Source organism: Semicossyphus pulcher, unplaced genomic scaffold (assembly GCF_022749685.1).
Source record: "Semicossyphus pulcher isolate SPU_LCO1_2020_fin unplaced genomic scaffold, fSemPul1.0.p SCAF_14, whole genome shotgun sequence".
NCBI lineage: Eukaryota > Metazoa > Chordata > Actinopteri > Labriformes > Labridae > Semicossyphus > Semicossyphus pulcher.
The window spans coordinates 2,410,187-2,424,166 of record NW_027211648.1 but is presented as its reverse complement, the minus strand read 5'-3'; the positions used below and the strand labels follow the sequence as shown (position 1 = coordinate 2,424,166).

Here is a 13,980-nt window from a genome sequence, read left to right as displayed (position 1 = left end):
CGTTTCAGAAGCAGTAACCAGAACATTTGAGACACTGTTTCTTTAAAAAGTAAACTGTATGAGGGTTTATTAGCTTATTAGGGCCATAAGAAGAGATAATGAAAGCAAGAAAGAAGATCACGAGTCCAGGTGTACATAATGAACCTTAATGCTTAACTGAACTCCAACACAGACAAGATCTCCAAAAAGATCAAATGAAAGTAAATCAGAAACTATTTTGACACTCATGAGGCAAATATTCAAACCAGGTTTGTCCTCTGGAATGTCAGGATTTGCTCCGGTTAATATCCCTGGGAAAATGAATATCTTTGGATTGGAGTGTCGGCCTACTTTGAGGAGCTATGGAAGACTGCAACGTGTGTTAACTTTTATATTCTGACAGTTTAAAGACTAAAACAATCAATAATTTAAAATAATTATGAGTTGCAGCCCTTCCATTGAAATCACAACAGCGGAGGCCATGTGTCAGGGTAGCAAACTGAAGACAAAGCTTCAAACCAACAGTAATAATCGAACCTGAGCGGTAAATTAGCACCAGCCTGTGAGTCTCTGGGGTCATAGGAGCTAAATGGTGCCCATGATGCAGCCTGGCACGGTGATCTGGCATGAAGCTGGTTATCTATGCTGACAACTGAGAGGATGCATCTGCAGAAAAAACACCTTTAAAGACTGATTTCAGCCTGCACTGAGGCTGGAGATGGAGGATGTGTTGTATGAGTTGTAGCCATACTTCATCTTATTAATATTTACCACTAGATATAAACACTGCAGATTGCTGGTTTGGCATTATACCGGTGCAGGGCCTGCATGGGCATCCTGCCTGGCATGATGGTAACAGCTAGCTGCTGGTATAAGCCGCCGCGCAGCTGGAGCAAAATGACAGCTTGCATGTTTGGCGCAGTGGGAACGCCGGCTTTAAAGTTTAAAAGGACAGAGACACACAAAGCGAAGGGGGACTTGCCTCGGGATGCAGTTCGGAGAGGATCCATCTATCTCCCATGTTGCAAACAGGTTCATGGGCACCGGTCTGTTGAGAGCCCCGCTCCCGGGGAAGCTCAACCGGCCACTTCTCTCCGCCATGGTCCGGGCTGCGGGTGGGACTGTCCGACACCGAGCTGAGGAGGATTTGTAAACAGCAGACCGCTGCGGGTCTTCTGTGCGTGTGTCTCTCTCTGTGTGTTTGTATGTCCGTGAAGTAGAAACGCTCACGTCAGTGCGATGTGAACGCCGAAGGACGGGCTCATTTCTCCGGGCGGGTCGGTGAGTTCCTTTCTGCGCCGTGGAGGAACTGCAGAGAGGAGCCGCGCAGGAGTGAACGGACCGACCGCTGAGCTTGTTGTGCTTACCACGCTGCTCCGGGTGTATGAGGGGCGAATAGTGCCACACACAGGCGAGAAGGAGCGAGGGGAGGTAGGCGAAGCTAGCACCACAGTATGTTTGCAATGCAAGGGTACATCTAAAGTCTTTTAGAAATCAAAATAGGCGTTTAACCTTTTAAAATACTTATTTCAATCACTTATTTTATGTGCCAATTGTCACCTATAAGCCAATAGTTAGCCCAACAATGACAGAAGGGTTGATGTAGTATTTGGTCATTAACAAATCAGTATCCACCCTCCCTTTTTTCCTGTTTTTAAAGGGGCCATATCTTTTAAATAGATATTCTCATGTTTGTCATGGGTTTCACATGTTTGGGTGTGAAAACTGCATAATTCTGAGTTTTCCCAGAATTACATTTTTAAAAAGGTCGCCTCTGAAATGGGCCGTTCAGAACAGCTGCAGGTTTCTACGTAGAACTCTGCTTTGGTGGAAATCGACCAATCGTCATTCACCGCCATTCACCTCAGGCTGCCTTCTTGCACGAGCTTGTAGTTGAGTCGTTTTTAACTCACTATTCTGATACCTCCTGGCGATTCTGGTTCGTACATATAAGACCGAACAACCGATCCCAGAGCAGCCATGTTTTCTACAACTTTGGAGTGCCAGGGCAGTGCGGCCACTCCCCCACGTGGGATCGCACACGTGGGGGAGGGGCTACGCGGTCACTCCAAATACTGTCAGCCAATCGTGGCTAAGTTCTGACCTTTGAATGGCAAAATGGCTTGTCACCTGGACCGAAATAAACTTTGTTTTAAAAACGGAAAGAGCCCTTTACTTAAAATTTGGATGGATTACATGGAGTTTTCAATATTAGATAAATGAATTAGACATAATTGAATGATATTAAACTGTAAATCTATACGGACAAAAGAGTTTATAGCATAACTTTATCCTCAAACCTGCCTTTGGTCTTTATTTCATTTGTATAATTAGACATATCAGAGGTTATAGTAATAAAAATGGTCTCTACAGTGTTTTATCTAATGTTACAGACTTGACCTGGATTTTCTCCTTACAATGCAAAAATAATGATGGTGGCACAAATTCCCTGCTATACCTGAAACTGATCTTAGTCATTTCCCTGCTGACCTGTCTCTGGCATCAAACACCCCACATAGATTTCCTCCCAGGAAAAAACGTCATCGAAGGGCTCTCCTGGCTGCATTCTGGCGACTTTTGTTGGCAGGTGTGTCTCTGGGTCTTCATGTAACCTAGATTGTTTTTTGACTGCAATAGAGGACCGTATCTTACCCGCTCCCATGCCAGTTTGTGTCTCTATTTGTTCGTTTTGTGGCTCTCGCTTTATGTCTCTTTGTGGATGTGTTTTATATCTTTTCAGTCATTTTATGTCTCTATTTGGACAGTTTGTCTTTTTGGTTGTTTTTTGACTTTGTAGATGTTTTGTGTCACTTAGTGGGTCTCTGTTTTTTTTGTCTTTTTGTACATTTTTGTACCATTTTTGGTCATTTTATGTCTATTTGGTCGCTTTGACTCTCTTTGTGGTCATTTTGTGTCTCCTTGTGATTGTGTTGTACCTCTGAGAAGATATTTTGTGTGTCTTCGTGTTATTTTTGTGTCTCCATTGGTAGTGTTTTGTCTTTTTGTGGTCATTTTGTATCTGTTTATAATAATGTTCTGTCTCTGTGGTCACTTTCTCTCTTTCCTGTCAGCTTGTGTCTGTTTTTGGTCGTTTTGCATCTCTTTTTTTCTTCATGTCTCTTTGTATCTCTTTTCAGTTTGATGGTTTTATTGACTTCCCGAAAATAAATATTTGGAGTCATCTAAGACTCCTTGGTAATCAGTCTATAATTATCTATACTTATTAAAATAATGATCAAGATCAGTCATATAGATTTTAGCCATTTTTTCATAGCCATTTTTCTCCCTAATATCAGTCAGCTTAAATGACGTCTTACTTTAAGCAGATACTGCCACCATGTGGAGATCAGTGGGGTTTGAATATTGAATGCCCTTGAAGCTCTCCAGTTTAAAGCTATAAATAATTACCGGTAAATATCTTGTGTTTTGGAATAAATATTTTGAACTCATTTATTGTTTCTACATGTAAATTAAAATGTTCGCCTGTAATAATGGCGTTGCATCACCAACTCTCTTTTCTTAATGTTTTTCATGGCTTTGTTTTTGCAAAGTTTTTGTTGCATAAAGTCATCATCATTTCTGGAAGAGGAATCACTCACCCTAAAAGTTGTTGGGCTGTATGGCATGCAGATGGTCACTTTAAGGATTCTTGTGAGCAGGCGGATTAACTGTTATCATATGAATCCATGGAAAACTTATCTGTAAGAATTGTTCTATTAATGGCGTCATTAGTCTCAAATGTGCTTCTAAAAGTCATACATCTATGTTGACCTATCGCACTCCTTTGGATCATTTCATGACACTTTTATAAAGAGTCAACTCAACTGGGAAAAGAAACAACATATAAAGCTCCAAAACATTTACTCTCTCCTGCAGGTGAGGCAGCACTGGCGTCTATCTCAGTAGATATTCAATTTTGTATCACTGGAATTCAAAGTACACAGCTGTGTTAAATACTTGATTCTGATCCACAGCATTCCAAGGTCTGCTATCTCCTGATAAGAGACTGTTGCTATGAAGAAAAGACCGTTGCTAGGGATTTGGCTCTAATCACAATCCGGAGGACTAACTGTCATCATATCAGTGAAAAGAAAATAAGAAAGAAGTCTGAAAAGAACGCAATAAAGGTTAAACGATGCAAAAAACTGAAGGCTACGACAAAGACATCTACAAACCTGAAGACGGCACATGAAGTAAACATTAAATAGAACACAGGACGGGATACGCCGGTGTTTCAAGACGGTAACTGGAGAGGAAAATGTAAACAGTGACAAGACAGAAAACCTCAATCAGGTGCTGCTCTGATTCCTGCGATCCCGTTCACCGTGTCTCACTTCACCATCAGAGGAAAAGTTTCCATTTAATGTGAGGAAAAACAGCTAGCTTAGCTCATGTTAAGAAGGCTACAGAGTTTACCTTTGCTATGGCCGCAGCTCTCACTCTGAGTGTAACGGACTGTTTTAAATCAGAAAACAGAAATACAATCATTATTAAATTATAAAAATAATTTCTTCATCAATATTTTTTGTCATATTATTGATTTCGTCAGTAAATAGCCGTGTAATAAGCGTCGGGGTCCTGCTCAACCTGTTGGGTTCCATTCCACGATCACAACCTGCTCACTGTTGTTCAGAGGTAATCTGATCAGATTAAAGCTACGAAAGGATCACATCTTGAAAACGGGTTGTTCAAAAGAAAAAAAAACTGGATTATGTAATCGGATAAAATCAGGTTATTCAATCTTTGCTTTTATCTGGAAAAAAACTCCAGCTTGGGTTGTTTAAAACTTTTGAGTAGGATTGGGAAGACTTTGATCCAAGAATCAGAACGATTACCCTGATCCAAGCAGAGCGGAGGATTCAGGCTGGATTACAGGAACTAAATTTTTTAAGGAGGTCAAACAAAACACAATTTTTACAATGATGTTGATACTTAGGATTTTAAAAAAAATATTTGGCTCTTGAATACCTGATTTTCTACAGTGACATAGCAGATGAAGCAGACATTAAGGCTGTGAAAAAATAAAGGATTTTGTCCCCATAAAATATTAAGCCAAATAGCTGTTAATATCAAACATAAAATATTCTTATAAAAGCGTCAGGACCTTTTGTGTAGTGTGGTTTTTGGCGCCCCCTTGAGGACAAAGTCTGTAGTATGAAGTCCCATTTAGAGCACTGGTAGCATTTAGTTTCTGGATCAGGTTGGTCCTATCCAGTATTCTTTGAACAACCGAGATAATAGTAAGCCGGATTACCTGATCCGGGCTTTCCGATTCCAACAACCGGGCCCAAGCTTTTTATCTAATCTACAGTTAAATGATTATGTTACAAACCAAAACCACAAGCATGTTCAACTTCAGTTTTATGAAATGGAAAAAATAAAATCTATTCCAACTCTACTTAAGAACTGGAAGTAAAATGTATTTTAGAAAAGGCGTAACTAACTTAAAGCATCATGATGAAAAACTATAATTTAATATATAGATCACAATGGAAGAATACGGAAGGGTTCAGACTTCAGATGTGTGAAAGATGCATTTTCTTCATCTTTGTTTGCGTTTCTGTATGTATTTATGTGAAGGTATGTTCACTATCATGCTATTCAAGCCGACTGTCTCTCATTCCTCTCCTGTTATTTTACTTGTATTTTATGGAATGCATAACGCCCATCAAGTAATATCAGGATTTAATGGTCGGGGAGGAAGCCAGCGTGGTCAGACGAGCAGCAGAGGCGATGTCCCTGATGCAATGCTAACACACGATTTAGATGCAGGCTGATACAATGTAGCAGATGGCTCCAGAATTCTGAACAAACTGCTTCACTGGAACTTTTTAGGAGCTGTCCATTGTCAGGGAATAATGGACACCCAGCAGCCAATCAGAACAAAGTATTCATTTGGAAGAATTACATCTTCTCTTCTCTGATGGGGGCTGATTTTTTCTAACTCTTCTAACTCCTCGTGGACTTTAATCCCACTTTTTCAGTATTTTTTCTTCTGGGAATAAAATCAGAATTGAAAGTTGGCATTCATAACTTAACTAAATTTTTCATGTAGCCCTAATTCCCTTCTTAATTTGCCTGAGAAAAAAAAAAAGAAATTACTGCAGGACACAATCAATTTTGACAGATTAAAGTTTGTGAAAGCTTTATTCGATTAAACTGCAGAGACTTTACCATGTATGAGAGTCTCACACATTCACAAAGTATTAAAAAGAAAACGGTTTTTATGGACACATCCTTTAAAAAAATGACAAAATGCAGTGAGTGTTTTATTAGTATCAAATTAACAAACTTATTTAGTTACATCTCTTTCTGCTGATGAAGACAAACTTTGTGTTCAGAGACACGACACCACACAAAGCCAGGGCTGCAAAAAAAGACAAGAAAAGCTAAGAAAACTAAATAAACTCAACATCCTGAAACAGCATCATAAAAAAAACAGCCAGTCATAATCAATGCCAGATTACACAAGAAAGCTGAAATAAATTGACTGAGAGGTTTGCATTTTTACGTTCACACATCAGGGCAGTGAATGCAACACGTGCAGAGAAGCAGAATCACAGTTTGACGGCAATGCCAGGAGCTCGCGTTACAAAAACACCAACGTTTGGGGGGGGTGAAGAGCTTCCCCCGCCTAACCAGGAACTGCTCCAAAAACGGCGACGCACAGATCAGTGGATGGAATCATAACATGGCAGACAGCTGGGACAGGCTGCAGAAGCGCGACGGGTAGCATCAGTGATTGAAATGTTTCCCCATCACGCAGGATTTCATCAAATGATCACACGAAGGGAGAGAAATGTTTAAATCATGAAGTGGAAGCTCATCCAAACTAGCAAAAAGAATTCAACAAAAACAAAACAAAGCCTAATGTGGGCTTATTTAAGATCTTATTTCAATGGGCTTGTAAAAGGCAATTGCCTCAGCTTCTTACAAAAAAAACATGCCACCATTCAGGACGAAGGTGAGCCACTATCAGTCTATGTCACGGCCTACAGGGGAACAGACCTCAGTGTTTGCTGTCTGCTGAGGCGGAGCGGGAACGTGAGCGAGATCTAGAACGAGAGCGGGAGCGAGAACGGGAACGGGAGCGAGAGCGAGACTGTTTGGTCTGAGCGGGAGCGGGCGAACGTGACCGAGACCTGGAGCGGGACTTGGAGCGAGACTTTGAGCGGGACTTGGATCTGGAGGGGGATCTGCCGGCGGCCTTGCCCCCGCCTGATGGCCTCCTCTCTGGGGTTCGGCTGGGGGACCTGGAGCGGCTCCTGGAACGGTTGCGGCTCCTGGAGCGGCTCTTTGAGCGGGAGTAGCTGCGGGAGCGAGAGCGGCTCTTGCTGTGACTGTTGGAAGAGAGACGACATGTTTATTAATATACTGTGGAATTGTAGAGTGTAACTGTGTGTGGCATAACAGAACAGCAAACAAAGACAATTTTCAAAACTCACAGGTTTGAGTAAAAAATGTATTCACTATAAGGTTCTGTTCAGTGTTTTGGGTTCAATCTGGGAACACACTCGTTGCACAATGAACTACGGATGCACAATATTGGATATTTTCCAACCCTTTTTGTAATTTTCAATACTGATATGCAGCTGACTGAGCCTGGCTAGTCGTTTTCCCTATGCCTGTTTTTATGCTAAGCTAACCAGCTAACAAGTGTACATGTGAGGAGGTGCCCAGTTTACTGCAGCATAAGACAGAGCTTCACCTGCTTCTATTGGGGGGCACAAATGTGTATGTTCTGTGTGCACGTCTCACCTTCTGCTGTCCTCAAACAGCTTCAGCTTGCGTCCGTTCAGTTCTGTCCCATCAAGCTTGGCGATGGCATTCTTCATGTCACTGCGGGATGCAAACTCAACCACTCTGAGGTGAAGCAGAAACATTTATTAGGACCGAACTCTGAAGACACCTTTCGAGAAGTTTGACCTGAATAAAGAGCAACTCACCCTTCATTTTTTTTGGTCCTGTGAGCGTCCACAAAGGTAACTTCACCTGCTTTTCTCATCAGGTCTTTCAGGTCCTGTTTCAAAGCATAATGTGGGATTAGTGAGGCAGAACAGAACCTGACGTGCAGGTGAGAGCCTTTTCAGACCTGGAGGGAGAGAAGTGAGCAGGCAGCAAGACACCAGCACACACTGAAACTTGGCTAATACTGACATTTTGTCCCTTTTTTTAAGCTCACATTTCAGTGGAGGTCATATAAACTAAAGAGCCACTGAAAATGCTTCTGTGGGCACAAGTGTTGCAAACAGTTTTGAAGTCCCATTAATTGGCTCCGTGAGTTCACTAACACTTTCACAAATACACCACATTAATGAGACGCCTGACAAGTAACAAGATTGGATGCCTTTAGGGGTAATACTTGAAGCACTTTTGCATTCAAAGTTAAAGTGAGGTGTGTGAAGTGATCCTGTGTATTTTTTGGTGGTTGGATAACATAAGTGCAATGGGAAGTGGACTAAAATCGGATCAAGAGCAAAGACTGTATATAAGAAATGAGCGAAGCCAATGCCAAAGTGCCTTGCACCTGCCTCCTTTCTAATGACCAGCAGGGGGCGACTCCACTTGTTACAAAAAGAAGTTTGATTGCAGATAAGTCTATGTCATGAAAACATTTTCCTAAGGAGTTTATGGTCTCAAACGCTCGATTGAAGTCTTTGAAAATATGGTACCACTTAAATAGCGCTGAGTATGCTTTAGGGCGTTACTACAGTAACCTAAAAATATCCCTTTCATTGTACTAAAAGACACTCTGAATTGTCAGATGTTGATTTTTTTCTGAAGAATATTTGATCACGCCGTTTTACGCTGGCCAAATCAACTTGCAGACAGTTCCTGTGAATTACGGATGCACCCTGCTCAGCAACCTTTAACTTACCCAGACACTGCAGAACAAAGTCTGGGTTATTGTGTTAGCCTAGAAATATCGGTGGTGCTAAGCAGTCGCCTGACTGTAGTGGATTGATTTAAAATTGCAGAGTTTAGCTGCTTCTTTCCCTTTCATGCTCACCCATTTATCGTTTTTGTAGACACTGGAGATGCGTAAACACAAAAACAGCAGTGACAACCTATGACGCCTCCTCCCGCACACACTAAAGAGCGACAACCCTCTCTTAAGTGTGAGAAAGAGTGTTTCCAGTGGGTGACGAGGACAATCTCCTAATGTCTTACATGAAAGGGCAACTTTAAACAAAGTCTGGATGATTCTAAAGAATGATTACTCCCCCAGAATCCAGCTCCACCCTCTTGTCCACTTCCAAAACACTAAGAAAGTGACAGCCGGAAAGCCAGCTGGCTACGTCCACTTTTTATATACAGTCTATGATCATACGTTTCTTTTTGTGTTTGTGACCTATACAAATATTTGGCTCAAAAAGTATTTACTGAGTAAAACTGTAACTACACCCGCTATCCCCCCGACCCTGAACAAACCCAATCACATGAGTTTTATGCTACTTACCGCTCCATACCCAGGAAGATATTAGCATAGAGCCACTTGTCCAAATAGCAAATCGGAACCAATGCAGTGTTAAGCCCTTGAGAAACGACCTCGGCCTTGACTCAGCATCCGGCCTCCACAAGTAAGGAACCACCAGAGAGCAAGTAGGGGGAGGGGTGTGCGCCCGACTCAACACCCCCCCAGCTCCATCAGCAACAGAAAAAGACCCAAACGGGAGAGTGTAGGGACCATGGATTTGAGGGGGGTTACAGCAGTCGGGGATGCCAGCCCACAGAACCTCCAGACTGTGGCTACGGACCTCCTAAGGCTACCGTATCCTGCGCTAGACCACTTTCACCCGCTACGGGGCCCAGCCAAGACTTTAGACCGGCGGCAACTGCGTGTAAGGAGAGGCACCAAATGGACACTATTCAGAAAAACAAACCAGGAGAGGGCGCTACAAACTTGTGACACCTCCGTGGAGGGTGTGCATTCACCTCTGATATAAATCAGAGCAGCTGTTAAAAAACTGTTAAATGTTTTTGGTTAGAATGCCCATCAGCAGCAGTAACGTGCTTTTGTCTGCAACAAAAAAGTAGATGGAGGTAAAGGAAAAAAAAAAAAAGGAAAAAGAAAAACTGGGGGCTTTCTGTTGTAATTGGCCAATTAAATATGATTTTTTTTTAAAATGTAATCCGAGTGTAGACAAATTCACCCGCCCGTTCAAATGCATATTGCTTTATTTAGAAAAAAAATAATTATAGGGTGACATAAACAATTCTTAAAAAGCCTGTGTTGTAAGATAAATAAGAGTTGAGTGATTTCTTACCTGCCAGCTGATCCGTGAAGAGAGGTTCTCCACAATGAGTCTGTGGTCCGTCCGCACAGGGGGGCCATACCTGTCCGGTCAACAAAAAAAACCCAAACAAATCTTTGTAAAAATCTTTAGAAGCTGAAATAATAACACCGGGGGAAAGTTACTAGGGTAAGAAAGCTCTGATACTGGTTTAACTATGCTGGAAATATGACTTGGACAAAAAACGAGCGGAAGCTTTAATGGTTTTCGTTATTTTCACAGGAAGCAAATTTTAAAGCCAACATACCTGGATCCAAGAGCTGGGCGGGATGGGCGATAGCCGCCGCCGCCACCACCACCGCCACCACCACCACCACTGAAACGTCCCATTCCAGGGCCCCCACCTCTTCCTCTTCTGGAGCGAGCATGCTCAATAGTGACCCTGAAAGGAGAGCAGGAAATTATTTAGATAAAACTCTGATGAACAACGAACTGAATTTTACAAATATGTCAATGAAGCAGGAATGCAGCTTGTTGGTTGTAACTCAATAGCCCCTTTTACATTGCCAGTTCAAGTTACACTCTGTTGCGTTCCGTCTTCCATGTAAAACGCTCCGCGGCTGAATGGTGGGGCAAAGTCGTTCCGCCTCTGAGCCGGCATCAGAGGTAGTAACAGAGATGAAACAATGTCTGTGTAAACAGCGGAGGTGGCAGGGCGGAACAGTGCCGTGTTGTGTATTTCAACAACATGCTGTTTGTTCACACCTCGCACACATTTTGCTTCCGCAACGCAATGTAAAAAAACACACTGGGGCGGTTTTGCGCCGGCGTTGCTTGGTCCAATGTAAAATGACAAATGCTGCATGACGGTGGAGCTTCGTTACGGCGCTGAGCCACAGTGTAAAAAGGACTTATGATAGATATGCAGGCATGTTATTTGTAACTCTGTGTGGGCTGACTATATTAGTATATACTATAAAATGCATCAGCACTCTACAGGAAACAGAGACACTGTAGTGATTCACTCAGAGACATCAACACTGAATAATGAAACAACAGCAAGGACTCTTATCTGGAAGTTACAAAGTTCCAGAAGTTACTTTAATTATGTATTTGAGGATGATGAAACAGCATTAGCTAACTTAAATGTAGTTGCTTTGCTTCTTTGTTTACAGATTTGCCATTAAGTGTGGGGAAGACGCCAGATTAAAGGGATCAGACCACAAAGAAATCGTCCAAGATTAGATTATTACCTTTCACTGCACAGCTCTTTGCCATTTAGCTCGTACACAGCATCATCTGCATCTCTGTGGTCATCAAATTCCTGCAAAGAAAGAATACAGAAGGGTTATTTATCAAAACTAGAACTGGATATATTCTCACGGAGAGGTCAGTCACGCGTACCACAAAGCCAAATCCATTCTTCAAGTTAATTTCCCGAATCCGTCCATATCCCTTGAAAAACTTCTCCACGTCTCTCTCTCTGGCGTGCGGGCTCAGGCGGCCAATGAAGACACGACAGCCACTCATTGTTATCTGCCAACGAGAGAAAACACAAGACTTGGTTAACATTAAACCAGAGAGGGGGTAAGGGGGGTAAATATGGTTTAATATTTGATGATTGAAAGACAAACTTGTTAACTGTCGCTCAGCCAAAAGTTAGTAATCAGCTAAAAGTTTAGAGATTTCACAGTATGAACAGTCATATTCCAAGTTTAATTAGTAACAGATCTGTTACTGATTAGAAATACAGTCAAGAGAGCAGATGCCAAGTTAATTACTTTTGAAGATGTGCAGCAACAGCTCGGCTGAGGAATCAAATATCTAGAACGATCTATTCATAAACACTGCCCAAGTTGGTTTCTTGTTTGTGAAACCTAATTTCCCGGTTGCAAAAAGGACAGAACAGTGTCACATGATGCCGGGGGTAGACTGAAAGTAACTCTATGGGAACTGAGCAAACATGAACCGGATCAAAGCCTAATGATGATGCAGATCTGGTCAGACCAGTTTCAGTATCGTATCAATCAAGTTTTCACTGAGCTGAAACTAGTTATCTTTCAATGCCCTCAGTCGTCCATTGACTTAACCTGATTTTGAGGGGAAGTAATTCAACATCCATGAACATTATTTAGGTTGTGCTTTAATTTTCGTTTTTTTTTGCTCAGTTTGTCAGAGAATTTTGTAAACTCTTGTAAGTAGGAGCTATATTATTAAGTTACACTTTTCTTCCAGGTCTAAGCAGATTAAACTGAAACAAAACAATTCAACACACACTACAAACGAAAAAATATTAAATTTGTGATTTAGCTTTTAACAGTTTAAGGTACATTAAGTAATAGTGACCCAATAACATTTTTATTTATCTCAAATAGACTGCGAGTTCAAAATTATTACGAACTGAGTTAACTCGGTTGAAATAAATTGATATATCACCTGGGCCTAACTTTAGCTGGCTAGCACGCTCTTAGCTGTGAGGACACACTGAGGAAACGCTGCACAGTTATTGTTTAAATTGATCAGTTAGCCGTTCTTTATATTTAAACGTATTTGAAAAGAAGGGACGTTGAACTTGAAACTGTTCATCGGCACAATGTTGTGCCAATTAATGTGTCTAATTTTAAGACTAACGAGGCTTGAACAGTTCAAATGGCTTCCATAATGCTTGTCGCTCGCCTCGAGGTCGACTTCAGCTAGCTAGCTAGTTAACTAAGGCCAGCTAGCTGGCTAGCTAGCTACAAAGACACTTAAGTACATATCGTACGAACACACCGCTTAGCTATTTAAACAATAATTAAACTCAAGTAATTATTTAACGCAAATTCAGTCACATTCTCACCAAATCTTCTTTGTTAGAGCGTCGACGATTTTGTTGATGTCCTCGCTGTTCAGCTGCAACTTTAACTGAGTCGTTTCAGCTCTTCACGACTAGCGTTATATCAAAATGGCGAGCGAGTCCAAAGAGCGGCGGGGAGTGACCCATTATTCACGTGCGGCCAGAATAATCGGAAAATTAAGTTTCCGTCTGGGAAAATACACGCGAAAACAACTGGAAAAAAATTGTTGTTTGACAAATTTACTCCTTATTACGCCGAAACATGATGGAATAAAGTAGAAGATGGCTTAATCGTCAAAAACGTTGTAGTATATCACGTATTGCAATTCACTATTGGCTAATTTGTCAATTGTCATACGGTTTGAGGTTGTAACCGTTAGTTGCTGTCCACCTAGAGTTACCTAGTTTAGTTCGGAACAATAAACTATATTATCCCTCTTTTTATTCCGTCCATTTTTCCCCCACAATACGACTTTAAACTCTTAACACCCTTAATATGCCAGAACGGCTTTGAAGAATGGGAAACTCCGAGCACCCGTGGAGCACGTGAATGCAACTCAGCATGTTTACAGGAAATGCTGCTTTTCACGTTGTCACTTTGGGATTAGCCATTTACTGCCTCAGTAAATACTTGTCCCTTCTCGGTAAAAGTAGTAGACTTTGCCCCTTTGTCGCTTAAATATTGCAGAGGTTGTGTGGAATTATCACAATACACAGGCTGCTCTAGATCAGAAACACCGGAATGTTTTTTTTAATTATTAGAAACATAAGCAACATTTATAGTCCGTAAAGGGAAATAAAATAGGGATTTGGCAACCATTTACTTTACTTTTTTAATGAACTAAACTGTTGATGTTATGGCCTACTGTTTATTAAGGTTTTTTTAAGCCTGGTGATGAAGATATGTTCAGAGCAAAACATTTACAGTTG

General features: G+C 41.5%; 1 protein-coding gene across 2 annotated transcripts; it reads right to left on the bottom strand.

Moving 5' to 3' along the window:
• Positions 1–6,095: 6,095 nt before the first annotated feature.
• On the bottom strand, positions 6,096–13,141 carry srsf5a (serine and arginine rich splicing factor 5a). Of its 2 annotated transcripts, none has more exons than XM_069662420.1 (8): positions 13,054–13,141; positions 11,619–11,750; positions 11,468–11,538; positions 10,522–10,656; positions 10,248–10,317; positions 7,926–7,999; positions 7,738–7,842; positions 6,096–7,319 (listed from the first exon to the last, which is right to left on the bottom strand). In XM_069662420.1, the coding sequence occupies exons 2-8, from the start codon at positions 11,742–11,744 to the stop codon at positions 6,989–6,991; spliced, it is 912 nt and encodes a 303-aa protein (XP_069518521.1). In that variant the 5' UTR covers positions 11,745–11,750; positions 13,054–13,141; the 3' UTR covers positions 6,096–6,988. The 2 variants fall into 2 exon arrangements, with proteins under 2 accessions (XP_069518521.1, XP_069518519.1); XM_069662418.1 differs by having other exon boundaries at positions 10,248–10,327; positions 10,523–10,656.
• Positions 13,142–13,980: the final 839 nt, after the last annotated feature.